We start from the raw sequence: 20,150 nt of genomic DNA on the forward strand, positions 1-20,150 counted from the left end.
GGCTCTGGTGTTATTGCAGCCGGCACAGATGGGGGGGTGGGGTGCTGCGAAGGGCACACGGCTGGTAGACATTGGGGGTGCCAACGTGGGCGGTGTGTGTACAAAGCGCCTGGCGCGGATGGATGGAGGGATGGACGTGGGCCTTTGGGAGAGGCCACAGCAGTCCAAAGCCCCACGTGTGTGCGCGTGCGTGTGTGTGCATGCTTGCATGTTAAGTGCAGGACACCGACTCGCCCTGTGACTAGGCGGTGCTCTGTGTGGGGTTCCGTGCATAAGCATAAGGGTCTTCTTGCACAATGTGCAGGGGCACAGGTGTGCACACGCATGAGTGCAAAGGAAGCAGATGTGTGGTCTCTTACCTCTGCCAGTCACCAAGCGTGCATTTTCTGCCTGGGTTTTTGCAAATGAACCTGAATGACCCAGGGAAACGGGGTGGGGGGGTCACTTTTCAGGACCACGAGATGGCATCACCAGGGTGGGGCTCATCGGTCTTCCCTCTTTTCAATCCCGTCAGGACGACTGAGTCAAGGACGCTGATGCCACTGGGCAGTGGTTGTGGCTGTTTCGGATGTTTGACCTTTTAAAATTCTGGTTTCTAAAAAAGGAGCAGTGGGGGGGGATCCAGGTCCCCCCTCCCAGTTGGAAGTCCTAGCCACTCATCTCAGGTGTTTGCGGGCTGATGGGAATTGCTCCGTAGCACAGGGAAGGCCCTCTGCATATGGGCAGAGGCACTCTTTCTTTACTATTGCCATACTTTGCCTGCCTGGCACCTGTTTCCAAAGCAGGCAGAGAGCCCTGGCACAATTTAAGCCTTGGGTGCCAGAAGATACGCAGAGAGACCAAGGGCTGCCCGTGTGGGTGTGGGTGTGTGCGTGGGTGGTGTCTTTCTGGCTTGGTTTTGTGGTTGACCCTCTGCCCCTCTGGGGTCATCCCCCACATTGGCCTCTTCTGTGGGCTCTCGCTCGGCCTGTCCTGCCTTGTGGTCTTCCTCCACCTCCAAGGCCAGGCAAGAGATTCTTGTGAGACACCGCGAAGGGCTCTTCCTCCCGACTGCAAACTGGTTTCTCCCAGGAAGCCCAAAAAGCTTGTGCCCCTTTGCCCATCGCCTCCACACATCTCTGTGCCAGTAGTTGGTGTTTTTTTTTTGGAGAGAGCCTGCTTTGGTCTTGAACATCTCATTGCAGTGGCATAGAGGCTGGAATCTTGTGGCTCCACGGTGAGGTGCAACCAGTTTCTTCCTGGTTAGTGGTAGCGGTTCTGTCCAGTGGCCCTGCTTTTGGTGTAATTCCAGGACTGGGGAAGCGCTGGGATTTGCTGTTTTGGCAATTTGGCCGTAGGTCACTGAGCTGCAAAGGGGGCTGAAGGATCTGGGACATCTCACTCCCCACATCTAACTCATGGGCCTCATTCTGTTTTCTAGAACCGAGAAATAACCTCCCACGAAATAACCGCCCCCCCCACTGCCTCACCCCCCCGCCCCCTTTGAATAACTTCTCAAGTGCAACCAGCAATCCTAAAACATTTAGCGGGAAGTAAGTTCCAGTGAAGTTGCTGTGAAACGCCTTTGGGACTGGCATTTGAGTTTCTGTTTCTTCACTGAGCAATAAAACTGCCCTTTAAGAAGAGCAACATCTACAAGGAATGAGAAGCTGGATTCTCCCAGAGCTTCTTGCAAAAGCTCATGTCCAGTTTGAGTTAAGCAGTGCAAGCTTTGCAAGAGTTCAGCTGCAGGTCGCTTGTGAGCAAATATTTAAATTGCAGCGCAAACATGTAAATGTAGGGAACAAGAAGAACGCCTCGGTGTTTGGGGCTCTGGGCGGCAGTTTAGAAGTGTGGCTTTTCTTCTTACAGCTTGGGCGAGGACTTTTACCGCGAAGCCATTGAGCACTGTCGCAGCTATAATGCGAGGCTGTGTGCGGAACGCAGCATGCGCCTGCCCTTCCTGGACTCGCAGACGGGGGTGGCCCAGAACAACTGCTACATCTGGATGGAGAAGACGCACCGGGGCCCAGGTGGGGTGGCTGCTTCTGCTGCTCTATGAGGCAGACTAGCGGCCGGCGGGCGGGCGGGCAGGCAGGCAGGTAGGCAGGCGGGGGCCCTGTGTGAGGCGCTGTATCTCAAGCTGGCCCTTCTCCCGAGGCCTCCCTGCTGCCTGGGTCCATGCCCGGAGGAGGGAGATGGATGAAGAATCATAGAATCATAGAATAGCAGAGTTGGAAGGGGCCTACAAGGCCATGGAGTCCAACCCCCTGCTCAATGCAGGAATCCACCCTAAAGCATCCCTGACAGATGGTTGTCCAGCTGCCTCTTGAAGGCCTCTAGTGTGGGAGAGCCCACCACCTCCCTAGGTAACTGATTCCACTGTCGCACTGCTCTAACAGTTAGGAAGTTTTTCCTGATGTCCAGCTGGAATCTGGTTTCCTGTCACTTGAGCCCATTATTCCGTGTCCTGCACTCTGGGCAGATCGAGAAGAGATCCTGGCCCTCCTCTGTGTGACAACCTTTTAAGTCTTTGAAGAGTGCTCTCATGTCTCCCCTCAACCTTCTCTTCTCCAGGTTAAACATGCCCAGTTCTTTCAGGGCTTTGTTTCCAGACCCCTGATCATCCTGGTTGCCCTCCTTTGATGTGATGTGGAGGGAGGGAGGGAGAAGAGAAGGCAAAATGCAGCCAGACCTGGGCAGCCGGAGAATGGGGACTTCAGGAAAGCGAGGCGCCCGAGGCTGAGGTGGCGAGATGGGGCCCTGGCCAGGACAGGGGCAGCTCCGGCCACGGCTCTGGTGGCCGTTGCCACCTCTTCAGGGCCCCAGTAGCGCTGTGAGGAGCCTAGGGGGAAACACAATGAGAAACCGAGCGTTGACTCCATGGCGGCATGTGAGCAAATAGGAGCCCTACTTGGATTTAACGGGAGACCCGTATGGCCAGCAGCAAGGGCCACTGTGTCCTGGGTGGCGGTGTGTGTGTGTGTGTGTGTGTGTGTGTGAGAGAGAGAGAGAGTCTAACCCCTGCCCCTTTCCAAGGAGGTGGCTGACCTGCCTCTCTTTCAGGGCTGGCTCCGGGCCAGATCTACACCTACCCGGCACGCTGTTGGCGCAAGAAGCGGCGGCTGAACATCCTGGAGGATCCACGGCTGCGTCCCTGTGAGTTCAAGATTGGTAAGAAGCTGGGGGGTGGGAGACGGTGTGCTGGGGGCAGCGGGTGGGGGGGAGAAGGGGCAGGCTGGAACCCCACCGGGGGTGCAGGAGGCAGGGCAGGTCCATGGTCCAATTTAAACCAGGCTAAAACCCAGCTTGGCTCCCCTACTTCTATGGTTGGGCTGAGGGAACTTACACATAACTTTAATATTGTAAACCTCTGAGGAATTTTACTATATTCAGTGGTATACAGATGCTATATACATATACATACATACAAGGACATTTCTGCAGCATCCTCCCAAGACTACATTTCCCTACCATGTTTTTTTTCTGGAGAAACCAAGATGGGTAAGATAAGCAACATAGGCTGTGCAAGAGTTCAGCTGTGAGTCCATTAAAGTTCCAAATTCCAAGAAGAGCTAAACAGAACATTACTTCTGCTTAACTAAAATATGTAAATGTAGGATTTCAAGAAAGAAGATTGTCTTAATATGTTTTGGCTTTTCACTAAAAGGTAGCTGCGTGGCCTTCTCCTTTCGGCAAACGGACCGGGGGTTCTGCAGCGCAGAGGGAGAGCCCACAGGCCCATTCTCCGGCATCTCCAGGCAGGGCTGGGAAGCCACCCTGCGTGAGGCTGGGGAGCCATGGCTGCTGGTCGGATCCCCTGCGCAGGGCAGGGTGCAGCACCGGTTTCAGGCTGGGGCCCAAAAGACCAACCGCACCAGCATGCTTTAGCTCCATGCTCTTCCTGCCAGGGGCCTTGGGAGAGACGGTTCCTCCTTCTCAAATGGGGGAGAAACTGCATGAAAGCAGGGAAGTCTCTGAATGATTTGGTTGGGGCTGGAGGGGGGGCTGGGGAAACATCCCCCCCGGGCCTGAGGTCCTGCACCCCTACTGGTTCCCCAGAGATGGCTTGCGCTGCCCCTGTCTGCCTGCAGTACTGATGGTTAAAAGGGGGCCCTGTCCTGAACTGCATGCTGGGGCGAGAGGTGGGCTTGCCCTCCTCTTCATGGGCAGGGTCCTCCGGGGTCCTCCAGGTGCCTCTTCATGGGTATGGGCTCTTCATGGGCAGGGGCTCTTCATGGGCAGGGGCTCTTCATGGGCATGGGCTCTTCATGGGCAGGGGCTCTTCATGGGTATGGGCTCTTCATGGGCAGGGGCTCTTCATGGGCAGGGGCTCTTCATGGGCAGGGTCCTCCGGGGTCCTCCAGGTGCCTCTTCATGGGCAGGGGCTCTTCATGGGCAGGGGCTCTTCATGGGCAGGGGCTCTTCATGGGCATGGGCCCTTCATGGGCAGGGGCTCTTCATGGGCAGGGGCTCTTCATGGGCAGGGGCTCTTTATGGGCAGGGGCTCTTCATGGGCAGGGGCTCTTCATGCATTCCGTCCTCTTCATGGGCAGGGTCCTCCGGGGTCCTCCAGGTGCCTCTTCATGGGCAGGGGCTCTTCATGGGTATGGGCTCTTCATGGGCAGGGGCTCTTCATGGGCAAGGGCTCTTCATGGGCAGGGGCTCTTCATGGGCAGGGGCTCTTCATGGGCAGGGGCTCTTCATGCATCCCGTCCTCTTCATGGGCAGGGTCCTCCGGGGTCCTCCAGGGTCCTCCAGGGGCCTTGCAGCCTTGGCTGGGGTCCCTGCTGGCCCTCCTGTCGCGATCCCCATTGACCCAGCCTGAAAGTAGGTGATCTCCCCCCCCTCTCTCTCTCGCTATGCTTTTCATTTATGAATTGCCCCTAACATGGGCTGGACCCTCGTCAAAATGATTTAAAAGCACACCCGCCCAGCCACTGCTCGCATGGTTTTATCTGTACGCTGCCCTGGGATCCCAGAGATGTAGGGCGGGAGGCAAAGGTTTTAATGAAATAAATTGGCAATAATAAATGGCCAGGCGAGGAGGGGGCTCTGCTCCCGGCCCCCGAGAGGCTGAAGAGGGGCCTGTGTGCCTTGGCTTGGGTGATGGGGAGGTCACCCTTGCCTGACTTGACATCCTCCAGATGTATTGGACTACAACTCCCATAATCCCCAGCCAGCAATGCTGGGGATTATGTCCAGCACATGTGGAGGGCACCAGGTTGGGCCAGGGTCTGGGAGGTCACAAAAAGTTGTGTCGTCATTATGATGATGATGATTGTTATTATTATTATAAACCGCCCAGAGAGCTTTGGCTATGGGGTGGTATACAAGTGCCATAAATAAATAAAATAAACTAATAATTCCCATTTCGTGGCAAAGAAGAAAAGGAGCTAAAAATAGAGCCCTCCCCCCCCCCAAAAGGGTCAAGGAGGAAAACCCACAGCAAGGCGAAGGTGCCGGGGAGAGCGGGTGCGCGGCTGGGAGAGGCCCTGGCCGGGAACAATGTTTTTCAAACGGGGCGGGGGGGCAGGCAAAGGGTGTGTGTGATTAGATACAGGCTGGGGGGGGGAGGAGGAGGAGATGGGGGTCCTCCCTGTGCCTGACATGGCCTCTCCCCCCTCCCCATGGCAGATTGTGAGCCTCCCCTGAAGAAGGAGGGGGGGCTGCCTGAGGGGCCGGTGCTGGAGGCCTTGCTGTGTGCGGAAGCCGGAGACAAGAAGCCGGAGCTGAAGGAGGAGGAGCTGGTCTTGGACTGTCCGGTGAGAGGCGCAGGGGGGGACACGTGCACACACCCGGCCCGGCTGGTTGCCCCCTCCGGAAGCATTGCCCACACAAGCACCCCCCACGCCCAGGTGACCCTGCCATGCAATCCCTTCCTGCCAGGCATAGAGCTGAGAAGGTGTCCCTTGCAGGGCAGGGCCTGGGGTGTGTGTGTGACACGGTCGCCGGGGGTGTGGGGTGGAGTGGGGGTGTCAGCTTGCTGCAGCTTCCTTCTACAGCTGCCCCAGAGCCTCCGGTTCAGATCTCAGGCCCACCTGGGCTCACCAAGAGAGGCTTAGGGAAGTGGTGCCTGGCCTGGGCCCAGCTCTTCCCCTGTAAAGTGGGGGGTGGGGTGGGGTGGGGTGGGGGGTGTCACGATGCCGCCTCAGGCCGCCCTGCTAAGGCTGCTGTGGTGGTTGTGGAGAGGACGGATCTCTCCCTCCACTGCTCCTGGCAGGCCTCTCTTACGCCGTTGGCCTCCGTGGGCGTCTCTGTTGCAGAAGGCACCGATTGGGGAGTTTTTGCATGACTTGGACGCAGATGACCTGGAGGAGGACGTCCCACGCCGGAAGAACAAGGCCAAAAGCAAGGTGTGCCCCGTCTGGTGGCGGTGGTGGCGGGTGGGTGGGTGGGTGGGTGGGGAGAGGCGAAGGGGAGGAACTCCTCAGGAGCAAACCACGTCCGTTTAACTGCTGCTCTCCTGAGCTCTGCTCAAAGCAGCTCACCAGAACAGTAAAAAAAAACAACCCGTCAATAAACAGGTATAACAACATAGTAGTAATAAATACATCAAACCCACTTTGTAATGTAATATTTACACGACCAAGGTGACAAAAACAGTCCATTAAAATTTCCCCCAAATGTATGAAAAATATTACTTTAATAAATACCCCCCCAAATCCACATTGAGTTAGCGAATGTTTTCGTGACCCTGCAGAGAGTCCCTCCCGCATCATGCAAAGCCACTCTTTGTGGTGATAGCCAGGTGTGTCCCCCCATCCCCCCCAGCCTCCACCGGGTCAGAGGCCTCCAGTCCACCTCTGGGTTTCCAGTGCAGGAGATAAAGCAGCCACAGTGGAAGTTCTGGCCGGAATGAGCGGACCCACCTTAACCCGCCCCTGCCAGGTACTTGTTATGGGTGCGGAGTTGCCTGGAAGGAGAGGCTCCTCCACCTCCTTGGGTTATGTGGAGTGAGGCGGAGGGGGGGAGATGGCAGGCAGGTAGCTGGAGGAAGGGTCCTGCTCCGCTTCAGGAGTCCACCCCACCCCCCAGACGGGAGAGAGCCCAGCAGGTGTGGGTGTGGAGGGGGAGGGAAGGACAGGGGTGGGGAAATTAGGCCTGATTCACAGGGGCTGCCTGAGGACCTTCCTAAAGATTATGCAAATCACCTCATCTTTGCATACATTTGCCTGCTGCTCCCCTTCTCCTGGGGTGCGTGTGTTGGAGAGCAGTTGCATGGCAGAGGCCAAGGAGGGGCACAGGGAGGAAAAGAAGAGGCGTTTTTCCACTTTGAGGAAAGGGCCACCCATCCCCCAACCCCTAAGCTTTATAGCTGCAGGCCTGAATTCAAGTCAGGGCTTCCTTTCAGGGCCAGGTCAGCTCCTGGCTCATGTCAAGTAATAAAGGCAAATTCCTCTGTGCACCTACAGAGTGCTGCCCCCTCCCTCCTGGAAGGTCTACATTGTGGGCACATTTGCCCCTGGCAGCCGCTCCTCAGGGGCATCCTGGGCGTCCAGGCAGGCCTGCGCGCAGCGTCCCAAACGGCCCCGGAGGGCCTGCAGAGCGGCAGACAGTTGCGCTTGAAAGGCCCACGATGATGCCAACTGCCCACCCCCGCCTGGGCGAGCGCCCCCCCGCCAGCCCCGCGCCCCACCTGCTGCCCCTAATCCCCCTCCTCATCGGAGGCTGAAAGCAAAAGCGCTTGAAATAGGTCAGCTCCTTTAGGGTTGGCATCAGTTCAAATCACATTCCTTAATCTACATTAAAAGCTGAAAACACAGAGACAAACCTTTAGATTTCCACACGTTTAGTCTGAACTTGAACATCCGAAGAGCGCTGAGGCTGGATCAGACCGAGGGCCCACCTAGCCCAGCGCTCTGTTCACACAGGGGCCAAACAGCTGCCGACCAGGGACCCACAAAGCAGGACCCGGGGGCAACAGCACCCTCCCACCCTCTCCAACAGCTGGCGCATACAGGCTTGCTGCCTCTGATATTGAAGGTGGCACATAGCCTTCGGGGCTAGTAGCCATGGATAGCCTTCTCCTTCAGGAATTGATCCAAGTCCCTTTTGAAGCCATCCGAACTAGTGGCCATCACTACATCCTGTGGTAGTGAATTCCCCAGTTTAACTGTGCTGTGTGAAGAAGGACTTCCTGGGATGACCCCAGGTCCTAATATTATGGGAGAGGGAGAGAAATGTCTCCCTCTCCGCATTCTCCACGCCTCTATCATGTCCCCCTTCAGCCTCTTTTCCCCCCAAGCTAAACAATCTCAGGTGTCGTAACCTTCCCTCGTAGGGGAGATCATAGAATCATAGAATAGCAGAGTTGGAAGGGGCCTACAAGGCCATCTAGTCCAACCCCCTGCTCAGGGCAGGAATCCACCCATAGAATCCAGGCTCCGGCCCCTGGATCATTTGAGTTGCCCTTTTCTGCACTTTTCCCAGCTCTACAATATCATTTTTAGGTGTGGTGACCAGAACTGTTAAGTGTGGTGGCACCATAGTTTTGTATAAAGGCAGCATGATACTGGCAGTTTTATTCTCGATTCCTTTTCTCAGTATCCCTTTTCTAATTTGCTTTTTGCCTCTCTTCTTATTCAGCTTGGCTTATGAAGTTTAGCTTTAACTGTCTTGCAGTTTAGCTCTTGCAAAGCTTAGGTGGTTTATCTTTGTTAACAGGAAGAGAAGTTGAACTCTTGCAAGGAGCTCAGCTGTAATTTTGCAGTTCAGCTCTTGCTGAGTTTCCCTGATTGATTTGGATAATTACTGGTGATATTATTAGGAAATCTTCATGCAAAAACCAATTGCTCTTTGCAGGAGAAGCTAATCAAACAGAAGCCAATTATTCGGATAGAAACTACAAATGCCGAAAGGGTTGAGGGAGAAAGGATGGGCAGGCCCAAGGGAGGGAGGGAGCAAGAGGAAGAACAGCTGGACAGCGGAGCGGTGGGTGGGAGGGTCTGGTGTTGGGGCCCCACCTCTGGAGCTCTTAAAGACACAGACACCCCGTGTGGGCACAGGGAAGGAACGCGGCCCCAGGACCAACAGCAACCCATCCTGACCAAGGGCTCCCCAAGGCAGCTGCACTCTTGGTTGGAGAGCAGCAATCCCTGAGGAAATTTTGGAGCGGATTATAAAGAAGTCTGTCTGTAAGCACCTTGAAATCAATGCAGTGATTACTAGAAGCAAGCATGGTTTTGTCAAGAACAAATCCTGCCAGACGAATCTGATCCCACTTTTTGATGGGCAACCTCCCTTGTGGACTGTGGGAATGCTGTGGACGTCATATATCTTGACTTCAGCAAAGCTTTTGACAAAGTGACCCACGATATTCTGATGAACAAACTAGCTAAAACTGGGCTAGATGGAACAACTATTAGGTGGATTCACAGTTGGCTACAGAATCGGACTCAAAGAGTGCTTATCAATGGAACCTTCTCAAACTGGGGGGAGGTAATGAGTGGGGCACTGCAGGGCTCAGTCCTGGGCCCAGCGATCTTCAACATTTTTTATTAATGATTTGGACGAGGAGGTTCAGGGAACACTTATCAAATTTGCAGATGACACAATATTGGGTGGGACACGGAATAATGGGCTCAAGTTACAGAAAGCCAGATTCCAGCTGGACATCAGGAAAAACTTCCTGACTGTTAGAGCAGTATGACAATGGAAACCATGACGGAGGGAGGTGGTGGGCTCTCCCACACTGGAGGCCTTCAAGAGGAAGCTGGAAAGCCACCAGTCAGGGATGCTTTAAGGTGGATTCCTGCACTGAGCAGGGGGTTGGACTCGATGGCCTTAGAGGCCCTTTCCAACTCTGCTATGCTATGATTCTATGATTCCGCTCTATCATCTGGCACTAGCAGCTCTGGACAAAAAAGCAAACTCCATGATAGGCATGAACTAAGGGAAAGTGACCCAAACACTTTATTCTATTATTCTTGTACATTAATATCTATTACTCTTGTACTGGGGCCATGTGCATAGAAGCCAGTGGGTGGAGCTGAGGGCTGTGTGAGGGGGAGAGGCTGCAGGCCATGCAGCTGATCAGAGAGGCACAGGGGGGATCTCAGCTTTGAGCCCCAAATGCCCTCATGGTTCCTTCATTTCCCCCCTTGACATCCATGAGGTCTAGAAAGTTGCTTTAGTTTAAAAAAGGAAAGCCGCTGAGCCAAGACCAGTGCCCCTCACTGCCTTCCTCTCTCCGCCCAGGCATATGGAATTGGAGGGCTGCGGAAGAGGCAGGATGCAGCCTTGCTGGAGGATCGCGACAAGCCCTATGTCTGTGACAGTGAGTGGGGCAGCCTCGGCCGGCATGGGCTGGGCCAGGCTGGGGAGGGGAGGGTGTGTGTGGATGTGTGGGTGTTTGTGGGTGGGTGTGGGTGTGATGTGGGGGGTTTGCCCTGCAGGTGTCTTGCTCTTGGTGCAGGAGGCCTCCTGCTGCTCCTCCTCCTCCTCCTCCTCCTCCTCAGGTGGAAGGCAGGTGCGCGGTGCGCCCTGGGAGGAGGTGGAGCTGCACCCCCAGGACGGCTCACCTTCCGCCCCGCAGCGAGGACACGTTTATTCCAGCAGGCCCTTTGGCCTGGAAGGGGGGCTGCAGCTGCAGGCCTGTTTTTTTGAATGGTTCGGGGGCTGCGCCTTTCTTTTGTTGACGTGTTTTTAAATGGTTTGTTTTTATGTTACGTTAAGATGTTGTTTTTAATCTGTCTTGTTATTGTTAGCTGCCTTGAGTGCCTTAAATAGATAACCGCAGGGAGGACCCTCTGGTAGCTTCTTATTATTACTATTATTGTTGTTATTATTATTAATTTGTATCCTGCTTTTTGCCCAATACTGGGCCTCCACAGAGTAGGAATTTTGCACCCTCCCCCTCCCACCCCGCTCCTACATAAATGGGGGTGGAAGCTGTCACGGAAGTGGGACGTGGGAGGTTGGGAAATGGCCCCGGCTGTTGACCCGCTGGGAGACAGGGCTGCACCTGAGGCAAGAAACAAGGAGGGAGCCTGGCCGGGCGGGGTGGGTGGGACAGGGGGACAGAAGGGGGGGGGACTTGTACCTCCAAGGGGGCAGAATATTTTTGGGGGGTCATCTCCTCCTCTCATTTACACAGTCATTTGGGAGAGGTGCATGGGGTGTCCTCAGTAACCTCCCACATCCGTGGGCATGTGCACCTGTGCAAGGCAGCTCTGCCACATGACTGGGGAGGGGGGGAAGCCCCCCTGGAACGAGTTTCCCCACTGAGGACAAAATTGTTCCCTCTCTCTTTGGGGAGCGGACGGGGCCTCTCTCCTCGGAGTGGGGGGGGGCGGTTCCTGCCAGGCGATGCTTGCATCTGGGGCTTCTTTCTTTCCTTTCAGTTTGTGGGAAGCGCTACAAGAACCGCCCAGGACTGAGCTATCACTACACGCACACGCACCTGGCAGAGGAGGAAGGGGAGGAGGGCCCCGAGCGCCACACCCTGCCCTTCCATCGCAAGAACAACCACAAACGTGAGTGCCCCACACCCCTGCCCCTCCGTTTACTGTAAGGAAGACCCCGCCACTGCCAGCTGACGCCACCGCCGCCACCCGGACTGGCAAACATTTGGCCTCTGGCTGCTTTGGCCTCTGTGGGCCTCTGTGGCTTTGGGTCGGCTGGGTGTTCCCTTTCCAGAAAGCTCAGCCTCATGGCAGCACCTGAAAGGTTGTGCCTCCAGACTTACTCCTACTTCAAGGACTCCTATTGAAATCAATGGGACCTAAGTTAGTCACGGTTAGCTCACTTCCCATTGATTTCAGTGGGTCTACTTTAAGTACGAATAAGCCTGAAGTCAATCCTAGAAAATCCCGCTGAGGGATTTTATTACGTTAAATGGTACGTAAGAATTACTAATAAATAAATACATAATGGATGTTTTTGGCTTTCTTTGGATGCATGTGATAATACTTGCTAATCTTACAAAGTTGTGAGAATTACAGAAAGAGAATGTATGTGAGAACACAAATATTCCAGCACTCTGTTCACACAGTGGCCAGCCAGCTGTTGACCAGGGACCCCCAAGCAGGACATGGTGCAACAGCACCCTCCCACCCATGTTCCCCTGCAACTGGTGTATATAAGCTTACTGCCTCGGATACTGGAGGTGGCACATAGCTATCAGGGCTAGTAGCCATGGACAGCCTCCGCCTCCTCCAGGAATTGATCCACCCCCCTTTTAAAGCCACCCAAATGGGTGGCCATCACCACATGTTCAGAGGAGGGCAACCAGGATGATCGGGGGCCTGGAAACAAAGCCCTATGAAGAGAGACTGAAAGAACTGGGCATGTTTAGCCTGGAGAAGAGAAGATAGAGGGGAGACAGGATAGCACTCTTCAAATACTTAAAAGGTTGTCCCACAGAGGAGGGCCAGGATCTCTTCTCGATCCTCCCAGAGTGCAGGACACAGAATAACGGGCTCAAGTTAAAGGAAGCCAGATTCCAGCTGGACATCAGGAAAAACTTCCTGACTGTTAGAGCAGTACAACAATGGAACCAATGAATGAGGGAGGTCGTGGGCATTCCCACACTAGAGGCCTTCAAGAGGCAGCTGGACAGCCCTTTGTCAGGGATGCTTCAAGGTGGATTCCTGCACTGAGCAGGAGGTTGGACTTGATGGCCTTATAGGCCCCTTCCATATTCTATGATTCTATGGTCTTGTGGTTGTGAGTTCCAGAGTTCAATTATGTGCTGTGTGAAGAAGTGAGCCACTTTGAACACTCAAAAGTACTATATAAACACTAAGGATTTAATAGTAAATAAGAATTTTGTACAAATGTAACACTGAGGGAAAGGTCTTAGCATGGTAGTGGAGCCCGAACGTTGCCTGAAACTGTCCTGAGTTCTGTCGCAGCTGGGCGGGACCCCTCTCTGCCCAAACGCCCCAAGAGCTGCGGCTGCCAGCCCGTGTAGGCAGTACAGAGCCAGGTGGGCCGAGCGCCTGACTTTGCTTCCCGTGTACATCCAGGCACGCGCAGGCGAGTCTCCGCCTTCCAACAGCCCTGTTCTGCAAGAGGTCCCGGTGCTTTGCTGCTCGGCTCTTCCTCTTCCGCAGTAGAAGCCCACCCTCTCTGCAAGGCTCCTGCCTTTCAAAAGTTTGCAGATCTTTAAAGGAACTGGAAATCAAAGGAGCTGTCAGGGTCGGTCTCCTCCTCTGGAGAGGGGGCGGCCCTTCCCCTCCGCCCTCGCAGAGCAGAGCGAGGGTCTTCGTTTTTAGCATCCACCGCCCTCCTCGCCCCCTGCCCTCCTGCTGATGAGGTTGCCATGGCAACTTGGTGGGTGGAATTGGCAGGTATAATATTTCCTGCTCTGATTTATCATTTCAATTAAGAGGAGCCGTGAGGAGCCCTGTGTGCTGGCGGAGGGCTGGGGCAGAGGAAGCATTTCTCTGCCACCCGCAATCCTTCCCCTGAGCAGGGTCGGTTTGATTTGCAAAGAGCAGGGCAGGGCAGGGCAGGGCGGGTGGGGTCACCCTCCTCCTGGCTGCTGGAGAGCTCTCTGTGGGTGGAATGCGCCCCACACTGTGCGCGTGTGTCTGTGCGCATGCGCACATAGACACCTCTCGCTCTCCAAGAATTCGTGTGTGTTTTGTGTGCAGGCATGGAAAAGCCTCTGCGCTGTAAAAGCTGCATGCGTGTGGATATACGCCACACATGTGTAGGTGAACATCTGGGTCCCATGAGCCTCAGCCCATCTCTGTGCTTGTGTGGAGGCGAAGCCAGAGGTGGGAGCAGTGCCCCCCTAATGCATGTGGAATGTAGATGGAGGGGAGGAGTTTCAGCCGGGTGGGGGGCAGAATATTTCTGGGCAACGATCTGAAAACCTTCTGTATAAAATTGCTGTGTGCGTTGGGAGCATCTTGACAACGCTGTGGGGGGTGGGAGGGTGTCTGTGCATAGCTGGAGGAGAGTGAATGGATGTGGAAACCTCCCCCCCCCCGTTTCTTTGAGGAGGGGGCAAAACGAGCCAGAAAAAGGATCTGCGTGGGGGTGTGGCCTGGATTATCCTGCCCCACATCACCAATTTCAGCTTCCAAAGCTGGCAGGAATGGTGGGGCAGGGGGAGGGGGAGGAAGGGGGAAGGGGAGAGCCCTCCTCTGCCCCCCTCCCCAACTAACACATCCCATCCCTTTTCTAGCCCGTTACCATGGAGACCAGTGCATGCTGATGTAGTCGAATCTGCACAAAGGAGCGAGATTGGGGGAAGGGTGTGAACACAGCCACTTCCTAAAGGAAGGAAGGAAGGAAGGAAGGAAGGAAGGGGGGCAGGATGCCTGGGTCCCTCCCCGGCGTGGGGCGGTGGGTGGGCCATCGCCCCCTCCTGACCCAGCCAGGGGCCCTGCTTCTCTCTTGGCTTCCAGGGCTTTCCACTGGGGGAGCTCCTTTCTCTGGCTCTGGGGTCTTCTTCTCCCCTAGCCAGGATTCTGTGGGTCTTGTATGTGCCTGCACCCCCTGCCCAGTTGTGGAGGTGAAGAGCCACCTCTATGCCTTCCGTCCCCATCAGTCCTTCCATTCTTTCCCTGAGCTACTCGTCTCCCTTCATGTCTTTCCTTCCTTTGCTTGCGTCTCGGTTTATTCAAGTGCACACAGATATTTATAGCACAGCCGCTTCCACAGGAACAGCCACGGCTTGCTCCCCGTACGAGTGACCCGGTGGTATTCCATTCCGCCCCCCCCCTCCCGCCCCTCTGCTTATTTCAGTTTGTTCATTTATTTTTGCATTTCTGGCTTTCTTCAGAATTTTACAAAGAGCTGAACTGGGTCCCAGAGAACCAGCGCAGGCACACAGGTAAATCCCACGGCAGCCCTGCAAGGTGTGAGGGACAGGAAGGGGGGGCCGTCCTGGCCTCCACCTGGGCAGGTGGCTCAGCCACCCCTTCCAGCGATGGGGACTGCCCCAGCCCCCTCCTCCGTGCTTTGGATCCCCCTCTCCTGTCCTGTCCTGGACTTCTCCAGGGTCGTGGTGCGGTGTTGGGGCGTGCGGGGGCGGAGGAAGGTGGCCCTGGGCGTCCTTAGAGAGGTCTCGGCTCAGGAACAAACACGTCCACATTCTGCCTCCAGGAAGGCTAAACTCTCTGAGGAGAACGAAGCGAGCGAAGCCGCTGTTGTTTTGCGCACTGTGATTCCGCGTGTGGCGTCCGTCTTGTGTCTTTCAACCCATTTGGAACGCTTTGACAACAGATGGATGGAGGGGTCGGGAATGGAAGGGCGGGGTGGGGCAGGGGGGCATTTGAGACCAGGGCTGGAACCGTGGAGCCTGTCGCCCATGCAGGAAGTTGCACGGACTGTGCGCATACCTGCACAAATCATGTGTGGCGAATGCATGTGGCGAATTTATTTATTTATTACATTTATTTCATTTATATACCACCCCATAGCCGAAGCTCTCTGGGCGGTTTACAAAGGTTAAAAATTGTGAACATTAAAAACAAATATACAAAAATTTAAAACCATCAAAAGCATAAAAACAACAATATCCATTGAAAACAACTGTTCTGGGGTCAGTTAAAAACTCAGCATGTGTTGTTAACTGTCTGGGAGAAGAGAAAAGTCTTGACCTGGCGCCGAAAAGATAACAATGTTGGCGCCAGGCGAGCCTCGTCGGGGAGATCATTCCACAATTGGGGGGCCACCACTGAGAATGCCCCCTCCCTTGTTGCCATCCTCTGAGCTTCCCGAATGCGTGCGACAAACGCTCTGGTTGGCAGCACACTGCTGCAGCAGGCGCCCGGTGTGGGTGACCTGCCGTTTCTTTACGAGGGAGTAAAGGGTGTCGTGGGTCATCTGTGGCGCGCAAAGCATTCCGGCTGCTGAGAATCCCTGCTTGCGAACAAGGCGACGGCAGAACTCCTGACACGTTCTCGTGACTCCGGCAGCGAGAGCAGGAGCGCGTGCAGGTGGAAGAGGCGAGGTGTGGAATAATTCCCCCCAGGTGGGGAGGTGTATGCTGGCTCTGCACTGCCCATCCTTGATTTTGGCCTCTCCTTGCTGTTTTACAGCTAAGAAAGCTCCGGACGGCACAGTCATACCAAACGGTTATTGTGATTTCTGTCTAGGCGGCTCCAAGAAGACCGGCTGCCCGGAGGATCTCATCTCCTGCGCAGACTGTGGACGCTCAGGTGAGTGTCTGCCTGTGTGATGGTGGAGGTGTGCAAAGGGGGGAGGCTGGACCCGCACGGAGCAGGCCCAGCACGAGGGGCGGGAAGGCACTACTGCGCCTGGGGCAGCAGGGCGGCGATGCCCGGCTCTGCTGCCACGCCTCTCGGGCATGGTGGGCACGGGCACGGCAGAAGGCCCCCCGGCTTGGCACGCAGGTTCGGTCCTCGGCAGCATCTCCAGGTAGAGGGAAGGACCCCACTGGAACTTCCTGGAGAGCTGCCCCTGCCAGTCAGTGGTGCCAATTCTGGGCTGGCTGGACCCGGGCTCTGGCTCAGGAGAAGGCCACATCCGAGGCCTCTATGGCTTCTGGGGCAAATCCCGGCCCTTGCTGCAATCGGGAACGCTGAGCTATTAGGCCCAAAAGTAATTACCCTAGTCGGTAGGGAGCGGAGATGTGGGTGTGTTGGGGACTTAATCTGAGCCAAGATCTACCTGAAGGGAGCATTGTTCTGAACCTGTGGATCAGGCGCATCACAGCAAGGGACCTGCTGGCACGCCTTTCCCAGGGCTTTGCGCAAAGCGCCTTAGGTTGATGCACCAGCTGCATAGGATCTGGTCATTGTTATCTTGTGCTGTGGTAACAACCGCACTGGACTACTGCTATGGGCTGTATGCGGGTCTGCCCTTGGAAAGGGTCTTGCTCGCCCCCCCCTCGATTGGCCACCTTGAAGGCTCTTTCCAGTGGGAAACACGCCTTCCGAGCAGAGGAGCGCGTGGAGGCCGTGTGCCCGACTGACTGCCCTTTCGGCAAATGGGCTTGGGGAGGCAGGCTTTCAGCACAGGCAGGGCAGTGGGGGGAGCCCCGCTCTCTGGGCAGGGGCTCACGGCCGCTCTGCTCTTCCTTGCTTGCCCAGGGCACCCCTCGTGCCTGCAGTTCACGGTGAACATGACGGCTGCCGTGCGGACGTACCGGTGGCAGTGCATCGAATGCAAGAGCTGCAGCCTCTGCGGCACCTCGGAGAATGATGTACGTCACCTGGGCCGAGATGGGTACCTGCTGTGCATGAGCTGCGCTTGACGCCCTGCCCCGCCCCACCCCTTCAAGCTCTCCGCCCCACAGCACCCGGGAGGGCCACCGCCTGGCCCTGCTCCCGCACCCTTCCTCGTGGCCATTGGCAAGGCTCAGTCATGCGCTGGCTGTCTTGGAACCGCCCACCCCAGCCCCAATGAGCCACTGCCAGCCCATGCGGACAGTTCTGAGCGGGCTCAGGATCGAGGCAGCTTCCTGGGTGCCGTTCGAGACCGGGGTGCGTGTGCCCGCCCACCCGCCCGGGGGCTGCTTTGCCCCTTTCCTCCATCCGAATGGCCTTTCTGCCTCCTCTCCCGTAGGACCAGCTGCTATTCTGCGATGACTGTGACCGGGGCTATCACATGTACTGCCTGAGCCCCCCCATGGCTGAGCCCCCTGAAGGTGAGGAGGGCCCTAGCATGGGAATGGGGGAGGGGCACGGGGCCCTGGCGGGGGAAGGCCAGGCTCTGATGCTGCTCTCCCCCCCGCCCCCCTTTCCCCCCACAGGAAGCTGGAGCTGCCACTTGTGCCTGCGGCAGTTGAAGGAGAAGGCGTCGGCCTACATCACCCTGACCTAGGCGGGGGCCCTCTGGCCCCGGCCCCCACCCTCCAGCTTGTCACCCCTCTGCTTGGCTGGCCCCAAGACCTCAGCCGTGGCAGGAAGGGAGGGGGTGGGGCGGAGCTGCAGGATGTGTGTTCTTCAGCCCCGGCCTTGGAACACGGCTCTTCTACCTGCCCAATCAGGCTGGCTGGAACCCCTCTCCTGCCCCCCACCGCTGGGGTGGGGGGGAAGACCTTCTGTCCTGAACATTTGAGGGGGGGCTTCCCTTCGCCCACCTGGAGCAAGTAGTGGGGGCCAAGCCCCGCCTTCGCCCGCTGCTGCCTGCCTTCCTGCCTGCCCCCCCCTGAGGAGGCAAATCTCAACTCAAAGCCATAAAGGGGAGTGGGCAGCTGCCTCTCTGCCCCTCTGCTGGGTGGGGAGGGGCGCTCCTCCTCTCTCCCCTAGACGGATGCATGTGAAGTTCCATGTTTTCTTCTCCGCTCTGCTTCCCTCCGAGCAGCTGAGCGCCCGGCTCCTGCGAGGACATCCCATGCGCAGCCCTTCGCCCACACCTTCAGGGCCCCGGTTCTCTCCGGCCCGGGGCAGAGACGAATGCACAAGGAGGGGGGCGGGGGGGGGGAGAGAGAGCTCTGCCCCAAAGGACGGGCAGCGGAGTCGGGGCAGGAGGGCCGGATGACCGGCAAGGGCTGGGGGTTCCAGTGGGAGGATGAGAAGGATGCAACGCTGGAGGCCCAGCATGCTTGGTCCTACAACCGGGGTGGGTGGGGGTGTTTGTATTTGAGGGGGGCCAGGGAGCATTTGGCAGGGCAGCAGGGGCTGAGGCTGGGGGCCTCTTGGCTGTTATACAAAGCAGGATTTGTTTCGATGTTGCTGGATTTTAAAATGTAGGGAGGGAGGAAGGAAAACTTGAAAAAAAAATCAAAATGGTGGGAAAGGGTAGAGCGTTACCTCCCCACCCCAGAAAAATTGTGTTTGGGGGGGGTTGGGAAAAGCCCCCCCCTCCGCTGGGGGACTGCCGAAGGCTAGCAGGGGAGCTCTGCCGTTCAGCCCCCGCCTTGTGTACACGGTGTTGTTCTGTTGCCTGCATCTTTTGTGTGCGTGGATCGTTCTGTGCATTAAATGTGGTCTGAATTGCAGCCACGGCTTCTCTTGTGCTGCTTCTTCCACACACACACACACACACACACACACACGGCTGGGGCTCAGGGTGGGCTGGGCTGGGCTGGGGGGAGTTCTTAATTCCAGGTGCGTCTAGACTGATGGGGGAAGAAATTAAACTGAGCCCCCCCCACACACACCTGCACACAGTCTTTGCACCTGTAGAAGCGACTCTTTCTAGCTGCGAGTGGTTGGCATGACAACAGAATGGGGAAAGAAGGAAAGGGGGGCTAGGTGTGGAAGGGGGGCGCATCTGGTTGTGTCCCCCCGCCCCCCCCCCCCCGCCTTCACACACGCACAGGGACACGATGCCTGGAGCTGGGAGAGCAGGCGCAGCGGGGGCCGCCTCCACCCCGGGGGCTCAGGCCAGGGGCCGTCGCTCGCCCGGCTCAAGCAGACCACGGCCACACAGGTTTTTCTACGAAACGTTTATTTCATTTCTCCAGCCCAGCCCATCCAGAGGCGTGCAAAAAAATTATTGTTGAGGATTCCAGAGAATTACACTGCATGATTTATTTTACAAAAGCTGGTCGTTCTTTCCTGTCAGCAATTTTAAGACAAAAAAATTAAATAAGACAGATTTGATCTGTAAAGATTCATATAAAATTAAAAACAAACAATTCACACAACACAATGGACAAAAACAGGGACCCGCCTCCCTCCCCCAAAGCGCGACCCATATTCACAATTCGGTGGTGCTCCTACATCACAGAACGGGGATGGGTATTTTTAAAAAGTGGTGGTGGTCGTGGTAGAGGAAGGCGGGGAAGACACAACACATACAAACTTTAGTGGGATCCTGGTACAAAATTAAGAAACTGTTTTGGGGAGAGCGTTGCCTGTCCCACATGTGGTGGTGGTGGGAAAGAGAACCTCGTGGCAGTCTTGTGGGAGAGGTGGGCGGGGCCTTGGACCACGCCTGCCCCAGCTGCCATTGCAGCGGTGGCCCCATGCAGCCCGTTCGAGAGGGGGCGGAGAAGGGCTCCCGCCTGCCAGACAACGGTCACCATGTTGCAAGTGGCCGCGGGCAGCTGGTCCAGGGACCGGGCAGGTGCAGGCTGGAGCGTCTTGGGGCCAGGGGGCACCTCCAGTCCCTCCGCAGGCCAAGCGATGCCCGGAAGAGCCGGCGGCACCCTTGCCATTCAGACGGTGACGGCCCAGCCAGCTCTGCAAGTCACCGGGATGGTTTAGGCTGGCCGGAGAGTGCAGAGGCTCCCTGGCCTTTGTCTGCCCCCGCCCCCGTTTCCTGGCAACAGCTCAGATGGCACTTTGGGGGCAGGG

General features: G+C 56.4%; 1 protein-coding gene across 4 annotated transcripts; it reads left to right on the top strand.

Moving 5' to 3' along the window:
• The first annotated feature begins 1,858 nt into the window (after positions 1-1,858).
• Positions 1,859-18,364, top strand: DPF1 (double PHD fingers 1). 4 transcript variants are annotated; one of them, XM_063140545.1, is made up of 11 exons: positions 1,859-2,012; positions 3,046-3,153; positions 5,617-5,744; positions 6,246-6,335; positions 10,180-10,258; positions 11,325-11,456; positions 14,720-14,770; positions 15,981-16,100; positions 16,995-17,107; positions 17,470-17,551; positions 17,657-18,364. In XM_063140545.1, exons 1-11 carry the CDS (start codon positions 1,928-1,930, stop codon positions 17,725-17,727), a joined length of 1,059 nt encoding a protein of 352 aa, XP_062996615.1. In that variant the 5' UTR covers positions 1,859-1,927; the 3' UTR covers positions 17,728-18,364. The 4 variants fall into 4 exon arrangements, with proteins under 4 accessions (XP_062996615.1, XP_062996616.1, XP_062996617.1 ...); XM_063140546.1 differs by having other exon boundaries at positions 3,046-3,138; XM_063140544.1 differs by having other exon boundaries at positions 1,934-2,012; positions 16,038-16,100.
• The last annotated feature ends 1,786 nt before the right edge of the window (positions 18,365-20,150 follow it).

The sequence above is a fragment of the Elgaria multicarinata genome, chromosome 13 (genome assembly GCF_023053635.1).
Source record: "Elgaria multicarinata webbii isolate HBS135686 ecotype San Diego chromosome 13, rElgMul1.1.pri, whole genome shotgun sequence".
Taxonomy (NCBI): Eukaryota; Metazoa; Chordata; class Lepidosauria; order Squamata; family Anguidae; genus Elgaria; species Elgaria multicarinata.

Excerpts from the sequence above, each read along its gene's own strand:
- DPF1 (XM_063140545.1), top strand. The coding sequence starts at position 1,928 with ATGCGCCTGCCCTTCCTGGACTCGCAGACGGGGGTGGCCCAGAACAAC. Across the intron at positions 6,336-10,179 it reads AGAACAAGGCCAAAAGCAAG|GCATATGGAATTGGAGGGCT; the intron begins GTGTGCCCCGTC and ends CTCTCCGCCCAG. Across the intron at positions 11,457-14,719 it reads TCGCAAGAACAACCACAAAC|AATTTTACAAAGAGCTGAAC; the intron begins GTGAGTGCCCCA and ends GGCTTTCTTCAG.